At 58.3% G+C, this 13,064-nt stretch overlaps 1 protein-coding gene across 1 annotated transcript; it reads right to left on the bottom strand.

Moving 5' to 3' along the window:
* Window positions 1-664: 664 nt before the first annotated feature.
* Window positions 665-12,301, bottom strand: NPTX2 (neuronal pentraxin 2). The gene is made up of 5 exons (XM_046667609.1): window positions 11,772-12,301; window positions 9,943-10,159; window positions 4,919-5,163; window positions 3,032-3,211; window positions 665-2,097 (listed from the first exon to the last, which is right to left on the bottom strand). The coding sequence occupies exons 1-5, from the start codon at window positions 12,192-12,194 to the stop codon at window positions 1,870-1,872; spliced, it is 1,293 nt and encodes a 430-aa protein (XP_046523565.1). The 5' UTR covers window positions 12,195-12,301; the 3' UTR covers window positions 665-1,869.
* Window positions 12,302-13,064: the final 763 nt, after the last annotated feature.

Below are 13,064 nucleotides of genomic sequence, written 5' to 3'. Positions count from 1 at the left end.
GAGACTCAAAATGAACTGCTCTCCACCTGGTCTCAGACTTTGGATTCCAAAGACCCCCAAGCAGGGAATCTGGCCTAATTTCATCTTTGACCCAACACTAATGATAGTCAGTTCCTGCAAAGATATAATTCACGACATTGAAAATGGACTGTAGGAAGCTCAGTGACCCACTGATCTTGGTTTTAGAGGTTACAGCTTCCATTGTGGCCACAGCATCAAGTACACCTGGCAGATGGTGTCATTTGGTCCCAAGATTAGACTCTGCTCCCTTCGAATAACAGAAATGCAAACGTGGCTAACTGGGAAGGGGACAGAGTTATACTCTGCTACTCCCAAGGCAGAGTAAAGATACAGAGATGTGAAGTGGTGGTGAGAGGGGAGTACCTCACATTTGTAGCGATGGAGAGACTATCAACACACCTGCCTGGGCCAGGTGGGCACACAGAGGTGGCTCTGGGGGGACACAGTGGCACTAGGCCCTCAGAGCCGAAGACCAGAAGGCACGGGTGGGTGGGAGGGGGCAGTGGGAGGGGCAGGGCCTTCAGAGCCACAGGCCAGCTTCGATCCCAGCCCCGCCCTTTCCCGGCTGTATGATTTGGAAATCACTGTTTAATTGTTCCCCTGACATGGAGGAAACAGACACCGGGGCATCTTCCAGTGCACTTTAATCAAAATTCCATCATCAGAAGAGTTCCTGTAGCACACAATGTGAGGATGGGCATGTCAACTTCGTCTACAAATGCAATTTCCACAGATTTGCACTTCGAACATGTATGAAAAATAAAATATATAATATTTAGTTTTATAAATTTCCCCACTTCATCACTTTATCTTTAAAATAAATGACTACCTCTGTCCAACAGATTAAGCAGCCTGGAGTCACCGAGCAGATATCAGCCAAATGACATCCATTTCCTGAAAGAGTTCTGGGGGAAATACTTGAGACAGTCAAATGCTTACAGGAATCAACAGGAATTAAAACTAGCACGTTCCTCACAGTGGGGTGAGACATCAAACACGGGAGGATGCTAATGGCTGCTCTTTTCTGTTGGGAAAAAGAAATCTCCCAAACTAGACCGAATGGCTGTGAAACCTGCAAATGAACTTTTGGCACCAGTGGAGAGAAGGGGCCTTTCGAAGCTGCCCCCAGTGATGATTCTGCCAAAGCATCGGTCTCAGGGAGAGAGGACAGAGGGGGAAGGACAGCTGCCATGGCCCTTCTCCATTCTGAATGCCCCCCTCAGTCCCCTCTCCGGGGCCACAGACGCCCCCTCCACCTTGGAGAAGGCGGGGCATGGTCTGGGCAGCCTGCCCCCCTCCTCAAGCTCAAGAGTTCTTCAGACGGAAAGATTCACAGCATAGAGAACACCAAGAGAAGGGTCCTTCTGCAGGGAGGGGTGGGGGCAGCTCTGCTGTGTGCTCAGTGGACAGCAGGATGTACTCAACACACAAGGGACACGGCCACTCCAGAGGGATGGCTGCACAGCCTTTAAAGGGGACGGACAGAAGGCGCACATGAAACACCAAGGAGCCGAGAGGGCAGGCAGGGCTGGGGTGCACTAGCATTTACAGGGGTTCCGAACAGGGCCTCAAGGACTATAAGGCCCCCACGGCAGGAATTCAGATCTTGGTCCACCTGTGGCTCAGGGCTTCTTCCCCCCAAAAACACAACAAAATCTTGGTAAGGAACAAATAAGCCGGTGACAAATGCTGCCACGGAGGGAGCCTCAGTCTCAGAGATGCCCAGGGAACGGGCTTTGGGGCCGCAGCCCGTTCTAGCAGGAGGTTTCCACAGTTTAACTGGGAGTAAGGGGCCCTGCGCTTCCAACAGGAACAGCTTGACCCCGGCCTCCAGGACAGAGAAGGCGGCTACAAGTCAAGGAGACGCTCCTCACAGGTCTCCACGGGCCACTTGGAAGCCCCCCCAAACACGTCAACGTTGTTGTCCACCCAGGGGATGATGTTGCCCGGCATGTTTGTGGAGCAGTTGGCGATGTTGACGATTTCTTGCGCACGAAGGACGCGGTCCCATATGTTGAACTGGCTGAGCTCCCCCACAAACGCCTGTGTGGCATCAAACCTGCCCCCAACGGTGTCCTGGGAAAAGGGGACAGAACCGCATCAGTGCAGGTTCAAAAGCATGTCAGCAAATTCTCCGGGCGTGTGAACGGCTTCGGGGAAAGGGGGCCAGCTCGGGAGGGAGGTGGGTGGGGAGGCTGGTGCCGGGGCGTGTTTTCCTGACTCCCCTCAACTCTGACCGCACTTCCTGACCACTGATTCCAGCAGGTTCTGGGGCTCCAGGGCACGTCAGGCCCGGGGGAGATGGCTTCACTCAAACCATCCCATTTTACACAGGGGAAACTGGGCTACGTCGGGAGACACTGCCCAAGGTCCCAGAGTGAAGACTAGCCCCCTCCCAGGGGAGAAGTAATACGGAAGTGAGAGGGCCAGGGAGGAACTCCGAGAACCGGGTGCCTACTCCCTCAAACACAGACTGAACGGTCAGCACTCATCTGCCCCGGAGCAGCCAGCCAGCCTGCATTTCCTCTCTCCCAGATGGCGAGTTTCCTGAGGGCGGCCTCCAAGGTCTCGCTCTTTCCTCCCCATGTTCCCCCCCGAGGCATTCCTAAAGAGCTCCTTGCCTGGGGATCCCAGTGGAGACCCTGAGCCAGCAGCAACTGGAAGACGCCATACCAGCCCCCAGCATCCTGAGTCAATACCGTGCCGAGCGGGAGAGACGACTTGGGGTCGTACATGACCCCATGACCCCAGGGACACCCCTGATCACTTGTGACAGACTGGACTCCATTCTGGAATCTGTCTGAACCCACCACACCAACCTGGTCCCTGCCAGGAAGTGCAGGCCATGTCCCCGACCCCGCCTCAGCCCACAAGACAGCATGATCTGGGCTGGCCACCATGCGACGGTGGTCAGGTTCAGCAGACAGACAGCTGGGCAGAGGCTGAGGGGGTGGCCTTGTGCCACTTGGCTGGCCAGCACACTCTCGTCTTGCACCCCGCCTACACCCACCTGCTCCTGCCCGAGGATGAGCACACCCCCCGGCTTGATGGGGTGCCAAGGGGCCAGGTTCTCCCCGGTGCCGAGCTTCTCCCCATCCTGGAAAGCCTCCCACATGCCATCCCGCGTCGTCCAGGTGACACAGATGTGGTGCCACTTGCCATCACTGACAAACAGGGGCAGCTGTGCGACCTGTGGGAGGCAACGTGCAGGTGAGAAACCACTGCGGGCTTCCCAGATGTCTGATCGGGGGACTGGAGGCCCCAGGATCCACAGGTGCTCCTATCACAGGGGGTCCCTCCTGGTCTCCCCTTCTCTGCTCCGCAGGTAACATGCCTGGCCCCGCCCCCCTCAGAGAGTCCCTTGGGGCTGGTGGGGGGAGATGCCATGTGTACGACACAGATGCTCAAGAGGAAAGGGGCAGTCTGGGTACAAGCCCCTGACCCCAGGTTCTCAACTGGACACCTTGCACCCAGCTCGGCTGGGGCTCCAGGACACTGTGCAGACCAAGTAGGTGTGAGGGACAGCCCTTCCCAAGCCGGCCCTGAGCGCCCCAGGCTGGAGCACACGAAGAGAAGTCAGACCTCTGTCGGGCCAACTTTGCAAAACAGTCACCCTAGTGTCTCTATTCTGCAAGCAAGGGCCCAGCTGCCATTGCGGCCCTCGGGGATCCATGTGTGTGCATGTCCTCCCGTGCAGAGGACCAAACACCTAAAGTTAAGTGGGAGTGTGTGTGGGGGTGCACAGAGAACCGGAGGGAGGGCGTTTCAGACCGGCGCCCGTGTACTAGCCATCCTGGGGGGCTCCCACGCCCGTGCACCAACGGTCCTGGGGGCCCTCGGTGCAGCTGACTGCCAACCTCCTGTTGTTACTGCTGGTGTCCTGGCAACTGGGCGCTCCCTCCCAGGAATTGGTTGTTTACAGACGTCTAACCAGAGAGGAAAACAAGGCCCTTGCCCTGCTGTGTCCATGTCCAAGGGCATTATTTAGAACAATTAATCCCCAGCTCAGGGACGTGGCCACTGCTGGGAGGAGCCCGGCAGGCAGATTCAGATTCCACAGCGTTTCCCACTTACACCCACCCCACCCAGGGCCGCTCATGAAGACACACGGAGGGGCTCGGGCAGCCTTCAAGGAGGATGTGAGGTGGCGCTTCTGGCCGGGTCGTGTCTGACTTGAGAATGAAAGTTCCCGTGGGGCCCCTGGAGGATCCCACGGCCGCCCAGAGCCGATCTCTCCAGAAGGCCACGCTCCTGAAGGTCGAAACCAGCTCGTCTACAAAAAAGGGACATTTACTCTGGAAAGGGAACAAATCGGTGGTTGCCATGGGCTGGAGCCGGGGCAGCCGTTGACTATGAAGGTGGGGGCAAATTTGGGGGGGGGGGGATGAAACTGTCCTATATTTTAATTGTGATGGTTACACAACTACATGCATTTGTCAAACTGGCCAAGCCGTAGACTAAAAAGTGTACAGTTTACTGTACATAAATTGTATCCCAATAAACTCCTCCCAAAAGATATGCTGACGAGAAGTAGCATACACTCAGAGAGAGAGGAGACAGATACACAAACACAGACAGACACACATACACACACCCTACCCTAATGGGTGCGGCCCTCACTGCCTGGCCTAAGGGCCAATGACAATTCAGGCTGGCATGCAGAGACCCCAGCTCATTCTGCTCCTTCCACCACCCCTGTGCCCGGACCCTCAGCTGCTTCTTGGCCAGACTCACAACTTCGATCTCCACAAGCTGCAGCTGCCTCCCTGTGGCCCCTGGGAGTGGGACCGAGTCACTTTGCAGTGACTAGGAGCCAGCTGTTGGACCCCCTGCAACCTCCCCATCTTTCTCTGTCGCCGCCATGACAGGGCAGGGTGGCCGTCCGAGCAGGCCTCACCTTGTCGTTGATGAGCAGCTCGATGGGGTTGTTGCCCCACTCGATCAGCACAATCTCGTTGGCCTGTCCAGGCACCGCGTAAGAGAACGGGGTGCCGATGCCCGGCGAGGCGCTGGAGCGCAGCCACAGGCAGACGGTGAATGCGAACAGTTCGGGCAGCGTCTTCTTGATCTTGCCGTACAGGTAGTTAGTGCGGAGAGGGAGAGACACTTTGAATGCATCAGGGGTCTTGAACGCACTGTTGCCTGGCGGGGGTGGGAGAGAGGCCAGCAGCGTGTTAGCCCACCGGCTCCCCCTCTCCAGGGGGGCCCAGAGTGACAGCTCACCTGGACTGCCCCCAAGTCGCTCTCCAGCAGTGGTGCACCAGCTACCAGCCAGCCACCGTTCAAAGACCCGAAACCCCAGCAGTAAACAAGAGCATCCTGGCCCTTGAAAGCTTGAGGAAGAGGGCAGGGGCAGGCTGGATGTGATTTCCGCTGTTCCTTGAGATCTTGGCCCCCTCGGTTCCATCAGGAAGGGTGGGGTCAGGGACCCACTGGGCTTGGAGGCCGGAGGTTGCACAGGGCCCCAGGCACTCAAGAGAAGCTTGACAAGCCAAGAAGCCCGTGTCTCTTCTCACAGCAACGAATCACCACGGCTGTGGTCAAGGAGTCAGGCACCCGCGTCTTGACACTGCAGCTTAACTCAGAAGTGGCCTTTGGGGGACAGCCCTGACATGAACTACTTCGCTCACGATCTGCCGTGTCCTCCACAAAAGAGGATCGTGTTTATTGACCTTTTCCTGAAGTTCTGGACCAGTGGGTGGCAGAGAATTGCGGGGCGGGGGGTCCCTCCCCACTGAGGCTAACACATCCGCCCAGAGCCTTGACCCTTTGGGGCCTGCCTGGCACTGGTAAGGATCACCATGGCTGTCCCCACGTAAACGGCACTTCCAGAATCTTTGAAAACGATTGGTACTCCTAAACGAGTCTAAGTAATTTTCAATACGGTTTTGATTTAAGCTCAAAATTAACAACAACAATGAAAACAAACACACACAGAAGGCAGGGCCCCTATGTGGTCATCCCAGATTCAAAGTCTGCCCGGCACGACCCGATTCCATGAGCTGTCACGGCAAAAGCTGCCCTCTTATTCGGGGCCCAGACGCTGCCGCGGAAGGAGCCTAAACACCCTTGACTCACTCAACAAATATTTATTAAGCACCCACGAGGGCCAGATGGTCTCCACTGTGGTGAAGACAGGCTCTCCAGACCCGGAACCAACGCAGCCCAACTGCCTGTGTCACCACCGGACTAACTCCGTCCCCGTTTCGCCCCTTCTGCAGAACAGGAACCAAACGGCTGGGCCTTTCTCCATCTCGATCCCCCAAACTCCTCTTCTGTCATAGTAAATAATCCGAGAGGGAAGCCACGGTTCATGCCAATCTGAGGAAGACGTTCTGCAACGAAAGCATCACCCTCTTGGCCTCTCTGGAACAGGAAGCACAGAAACACTAGAATCTGGGCTGCACACACAGCAGGATCTCCTCCTATCTGCCATGGCGCAGTCTTGCCGGTCCATCCTCACCTCCCAAGGCAGGGCACCCTCAACACAGGCTGTGGAGCTGCAGGGCGCTGTGGGGGGGGGGCTGGGAAGAGCTGGTTGCGGGCGGTGCCCAGGACACGGTGTATTCTGGGAATGACCCCACGTTAGGCTGGAGCAAAACCGAGAGAAACAAAAAGCCGCAGCTCCCCGATTTTGCAGCTTGCACAGAGTGCCGAGGCTCAGAGAAGTGAGGTGACTTGCCCCAGGCCACACAGCTAGTGAATGACAGAGCAGGCACTGGAAGTCCCTCTCTCCACTACATGTCGCCACTCGTATTTAATCTGCAAATGAGCAGGTTCTTCAGGAGGGCACGATTACTAATAAAGAGAAATGGCTTCTCTCCTTGCAGGTGGGCACGTGGCTGATTTAATAAGGCTCCGCGTGTTGGTAATACTGTTAGCTGGGTGACAACAGATAGGTTTAATTAGAGCTGGGAGAGGTGAGGACCAGAGGAGGGGGGGCCCATCCCCTGAAGCTGGTGCCCTCTATTTATATAAAACAGCTTGGAGGTTCAGAGGAAACTTAGTTAAAACCAATTAAGGAATTAAAAGGCCTGACCAATAAATCAGAGGCTGCAGGAGGCAGACAAGCTGAGGAGGGGGCAGCTGGGGCCAAAGAGAGACGGGTTCAATCTCCTCAGTGGCAACGTTTTCTTCAGCTCCGAGCTGGGCCGGGCCTGGAGTCAGGAGGCCCCTGCAGATGGGCATGTCTCACAGCAAAGAGGATGAGCATCCTTGGGCCCAAGGCAGCAGGAGCATCCGTGTGCAGGGTTGGCCTCTCACCACTGGGCTCCGGGGAGCCTCCTGTCCAGCAGGGCCGGAGCCCACAGGCTATTCCAGGCTGCAGCCTGCACGACTCTGGTCCTCTGGGGCCACCACCAACTTCAACCCCAGCTCTGCGATCTGCTGGCCACATGCATGCAGGTGTCCCTTAGCTCTCTGACTCAGCCTCTCCTCTATAACTAAACCCTACCTCACAGGGTTGTTGCAGGGCTTACGGAAGACACAGAATGTGGAACTCACAGCCCAGCGTCTGGCCCAGAACAGGCACTTAATGAGCAGAGGAGGATGAACCGAAGGCCAGAGTCCCCCAGAGTCCCCCATGGTGTGTGGCTGACATACGTCTCCTCTGGGCTCGGCTGGATGCTTCTAGGAACAGAGTGTGTTTTCCACTCATGGTACATTTGGGGGCTGGGAGTTCACATTGCCCTTTATGCTTCTCACAAACAGGACGCACATCAACTCAGAACTGACCAGAAGACAATCGGTCAGCCATTGACCACTTTCCTCAAAGACTCATTCCACAACCGGGTGGAGCGCACAGAAGATTCTAGAGTTCTCATGGTGGTCAAAAGGCAGCAGACCGTTAACAGCTTAGCTGCTCCTCGGTGCCAGGTCCTGGGGGATGTGCAAGAATGGCCAGCTGGCGGCCTTGCCCTGTGGGGCTGACCTCCACGTGAGCTCCGAGGGCTTTCCATGGAACATGCACATCAAGAGCGTGGTGCCAGAATCAGGCTAGAGATGGGAGGGACAGTCACAAAGTGGCAGCTCCTGGGTGGCCACAGCTATGATGAAGGACTTTAGAGGGAGCCAAGCGACACCCACAAAAAGCCGCCTGGAGTCAGAACAGAGATGGGAGGGGCGGGATTACGGGACTATTGCTGCTCACCAGCTGGTGGCCCAGGCCCCACCTCGGCCACCTCTCTCCAAATGACACACCTCTGGCCACGAGCCTCCGAGCATTGTTCTCCTCTGTGAAATGGGTATAACAGAAGTCCTACCTCACAGGGGTGACGTGCTCAGCACACCGCTGGCACTGCTCCATGCCCTAACTCAGCAGGCTTTTATCGACCCACCTCCTTGTAGCAACTTGGCCACCATGCCAAATGAGGGGTACAGCCACGGAGGTCTCTGGCAGAGCCCTCCTCTCATTCTACAGCTGCCCCCACCCCCTTTGAGACACTGACTAATCACAGTGAACCTGTTTCACAGCCCTGCCTGTCCCCAGGTTCCACTGGGGGTGAGGCTGGGGCATGGAAAGGCAAGCCGCCCTGCCCTCAGATCCCACACTGCCTTCCTCTCCTGTCCTGCGAGAAAGGCCAACGTTGCAGCTGCTCTGCCTTTGGGGAAGCCCCTCGAGACCAAACGAGTTTCCTGAGGTCCCCCAGGAATGCAGGTGGGGCAGAGGACACTTTTTCAGAAACCCAAGAATCTCGAGTCTAACAGGTAAGCCACACCCACCCTTTTCTGAGAAGGGTAAGGAAGAAAGGAATGAGTTTTTGGGAGGAAGAGAACAGGAAAGGGAGGAAGCAGACCTGTGCCTCCTGGGACGCTGCCGTAATACGGACCGGAAACACCATCCCTTGGTCTACCCCACCTGGCCCTCCTGAGCCAATGTCACGAAAAGGGTATCTGGACGTTCTCCTATCAATTCATGGAATTAAGTAACGGAAAACCGCCTTTGTCAGATTAGTGCAACTGAAAAGCTTATAATCCCATATCACCACCAGCAAACCTAAAACCTCACCCCCCAGTCCACCGGCAGCTTGGGGGTTGAAAATGCAATCTGAATGACCTAGGGCCCTCGAGACCCCTCCCTTCCTGTCTCCTGTGGGAGAAACTTACCCACCAAAGGGTGAGCAGAGGAGAGAACGATACACGGAACCTGCTGCAAGGACCAGCCGAGAAGGGAACAGAAACGCCCAAGTGGCAGGAGGTCGGGGACTAGGTGATTTGTCCAAGCTGGTCCCGAGAGCACTGGCTTTTCCGTGGATAATGCCAGCGGGGGCGGGGCGTGGGGCTAACTCCTGAGATGACCATCATCAAGGTTCCCTTCTTATTTGCTCAACCCACCTCCATGTAGCGCCCCCATCACGTGCTGACATCCCAGCCTGACTATAAGTGATGAAAACCAGGCCCCTCCCAGCAGCAGCCGGCCCCTTCAGTCTCCGCCGAGTGTCTCCGGCAACGTGCCCACGTCTGCTAAGCCAGCCTGACTGCGGGGGAGCAGCTCTCACCCTCTGGGCACCATGGGAGATGATGCAGGGTTGCAAAAGCAACAGTTTCTCGGAGAGACAGGGAAGGGAGGCGTGGACTGCTGCCAGAATGGGAGAGAATCAGGTGGCCTTCTGCCTCCAGGACAGGTAGGTTCAGAGGTGACGGAAGAGCAGCCGCAGAGCCCCCGACCAGTGAACCTGGGAGCAGAGCTGCGTGCAAGAGTCAGCAGGAGGGTGTCTGGAAGTGACCACTCCCTCAAGGGCCCAAGCACCCTCATCTGTAATCGGGCAAGACAGCCGGGGGCTGCCCCATCTCTGTCTGCTCCCCCCTTGCTCTGAGCCCAGCTCCCCCTGCACCACAGCCAAGAAAGAGCCAAGACAGCTGGGTGGGGGGGCCCGGAGGGACATCAGCCAGAGGGCGACAGAGAAACAAGGAAGCACTCACCGCGCTCCAGCTCCGTCACCCTCTGCAGGAGGGCGTTCAGGGCGCTCTCGGTCTTCTGGCGGTGAGCCGAGGTCTCATTGTGGAGCAGGGACTTCTCGTCCTCCAGCTCGGCCACCTTGTGCAGCAGCTGCCTCTCCAGCTCGGCGAGCCGCCGCTGGAGCATCTCTCGGAAGTCGCTGGGCAGCGCGGCGTTCGATACGTTCACTCGGAGCTGGTGCTTTCGGCCCGGGGGAGGGGACACAGAGGACAAAATATTAAGCCCAGTTAACAAGAAACTGTCAAATGCAGCCCTCACGACCCCACCACACAGGGAGACGCTTCCAAAAGCAGAGAATTAAATCGTGCCAGTGGCACGAAGGGGAGCATTTCACTGATGCTTTTTTTTCTTTTTTGTGTGGAAAGGATTTCGAAGTCAGACAAGAATTACTTTGCTGCCATATGTGAAACTTATGAATCTCATTTTCCCCTCTCAGAAAGCTGTTTTTCTCCTCTTGCTAAAAAGTCAAAATTTTAACCAACATCCATCATTCTCGGGTAAAGACCAAAACACAGCTAGAATTTAAAAAAAAAAAAGAGTTAATCAAATGTGATTCAAAACTAATGAGTTTTCATCTAGAAACGACAACAGCCCCCAAGTTTCAGTATGGCACAAAGGTAAATAACTATGCTCGCAGAGATGTTACTGGAAAATAAGAACTCTAAAACATGGCCATTCTGAATTCCAGGAATCTTTGCTTTTAAATGCTGTTTCTAAATCCTCACTTTCTTTATCTTTTACTTCTCTACCATCATGTGGCTCTCGAGGCAGCCTGTAGCTACCCAGCCACGGTCCTTGGCCAGCTATTTGCCCCTCTATGTTCCAAATTGGCAAATGCAGTTAATAGGATCTGCCTCCCAGGATTGTCGCAGGGGTTAAAATTAGATAATATGCCTGGTGCATATTTAGTGTTGCAGAAATGTTAGCTGTTTTTAATCAGAATGAATCACGGGATAGACAGATGCTGGAAATACTGTATTTAGCCATCATGCCACAGGAAATCCTCAAATAATTTTGCAATAATTACCACCTGTAATTGAAACCCAGTTTTGCTAATAAGTATTTTGGCAAACGTGTAACAGAAACGTCCACACTTCTTAAATAGAGTGGAAAGTAAAGATGGAAATTACAGGGAGATTTCTCTCGTAAAGTTCCAAACTACACACACCTTGCAAGAGAACGGCATGAGGTCCCTTCCCCTAAAGCAATCGGGAAGGGCACCTTAGAACCGCGCAATTCGCGGGGCAGAGCGTCTTTGACGTTAACAAGGTTTCCTCCGAGGCGCGTTCTGGTGCGGCCGGGGACCCGCCCGCGCTCGCCCCCCGCCGAGACCCCCGGGCATCCCAGCTCAGGTCCAGCCGGACCAGATTTATAAAAGGCAACATCGGACGCCCGGGGCAGCTGACCTCACGCGGCAGCCAGCCTCACGTCACCCGGCACAGCCTCGGGGAGCGCGTCCGGCTCAGGGAGACTCGGAGATTTGCAAGAAGAGAGGACAGGCTGTCCCATGGCGCTGGCCGGGACCTCGGGAAGCGAAGGGCCGCACAGTGGGCAGTCCCGGCGCGCGGGGAATTGAACCCTTTCCTTCCAGAAGGGGGCGGGGGTGCGAACCACGCAAGTAAGTTTCCGAGCAGGAGCGAGAAACCCCTGACCCCAAACCCGGCTCGCCCCGCGTCCGAGCGGGCCCGGGCGGCCGTGTCCCGCACATCCTCGCGGGTAGGACCACGCGCCCCTCCTCTGCCCCGCGCCTCGGGGACGTCCCCCCTCCCCCAGGACCCCCGCGCCCCGCTACCTCGAGGCTCTCCAGGCGGTCCTTGAGGGTCTGCAGCGAGCGGCTGAGCTGCTCCACGACGTGGCTGGGGTCCCGCGGCAGGTCGCCCATCGTGTCCTTGCCCGCGGCCCGGCCCGGCGCCTTGCCGCCCGCCAGCCCCTCGCAGCGCGCCAGCTTGCCCGTGAGCTCGCGGATGGCCTCGCGCTGCGCGCCCAGCGTCTCCTTCTGCTGCACGACGGTCTCGCGCAGCTGCAGCACCGCGGCCCGCAGCTCCTCCTCGGGGCTCAGCGCGCCGCCCTGCATGGGCATCGCGGGCAGCGGGCAGCCGGCGCGCGCCGCCTCCGGGGGCAGCGCCGTGCACACGAAGCGGCTGCCGGGCGAGGGGCCGTCCTGGGCCCCGGCGGCCACGGCGAGCGCCACGCCGGCGGCCAGCAGCGCCAGCATCCCGTCGCCGTCGCGCTCACTCCAGCATCGGCGGGCGGGCGGGCGCCGTCGGGGCGCGCGGCGGGCTGCTGCCGAGCGCGTCACTCGAAGGCAGCGGCAGCGGGACCCCCTCGGAGCCGCCCCTTCGCGCAGCCAGCACTCTCCGCCCGGCGCGGCGCTCTGGCCGGGCTCGGCCCGCGCGCCCTTTCTTAAGCTGGGGGGAGGGGGGGGCCGGCGCGTGGGGCGCGGCGCCGCGGGCTCTGATTGGCCCGGCCGGGCGTGCGTCAGCGCGGGGGGCGGGGCGGGGGCGCCTCTCCTGGCGCGGCCGGGGGGAGGGCGGGCGCGTGGGCCGGAGCCGGGGGCGCGAGCGCGGGGCCCGGGGCCCCTACGAAGGGGGTGCTGCGGCACAAAGCGCCCCGGGTGCCTTCAGGAGCCTCAGCCGGCGTGTCCAGGCGCCCCTCGGGCCCAGCGAGGACGCGGGCGTCGCGGGAGACCCCACTGCATAAGGAAGGAAAGCAAGGAGAAGCCCCAGGCGGGACTCGAGCCCGCGGCGGCCGTCGCGAGTCCCCCGCGGCCGGCGTGGGCCGCCTGGTTAGGCCGCGGCCACCGCACCCTGAGGGCGGGAAGGACCTGCGCGACGGCAGCCTCCAGGATGCCCTCCGCGTCCACGTCCGCGTCCCGACTCCCACCCGCTGCCTTGGAAAGAAGTCTCGGGGCCGTGGGGACCAGAAACGGGCGCCAGAGCTGATGGCAACCAGAGGACGCCCGCACACCCTCGCGCGCACATGGCCTCCGAGGAGCGGCGTGGAGTGGGGCCAGGGTCACGAGGCCGCTCGCAGAGATTCCCGTGCGGTCCGGCGACAGCCCAGCAGGTGGTGGCCTTACTCAGCA

The sequence above is a fragment of the Equus quagga genome, chromosome 7, assembly GCF_021613505.1.
Source record: "Equus quagga isolate Etosha38 chromosome 7, UCLA_HA_Equagga_1.0, whole genome shotgun sequence".
NCBI classification, from domain to species: Eukaryota; Metazoa; Chordata; class Mammalia; order Perissodactyla; family Equidae; genus Equus; species Equus quagga.
Note: the sequence above shows the minus strand (reverse complement) of the source record. Positions and strands in the feature narration are given on the sequence as shown.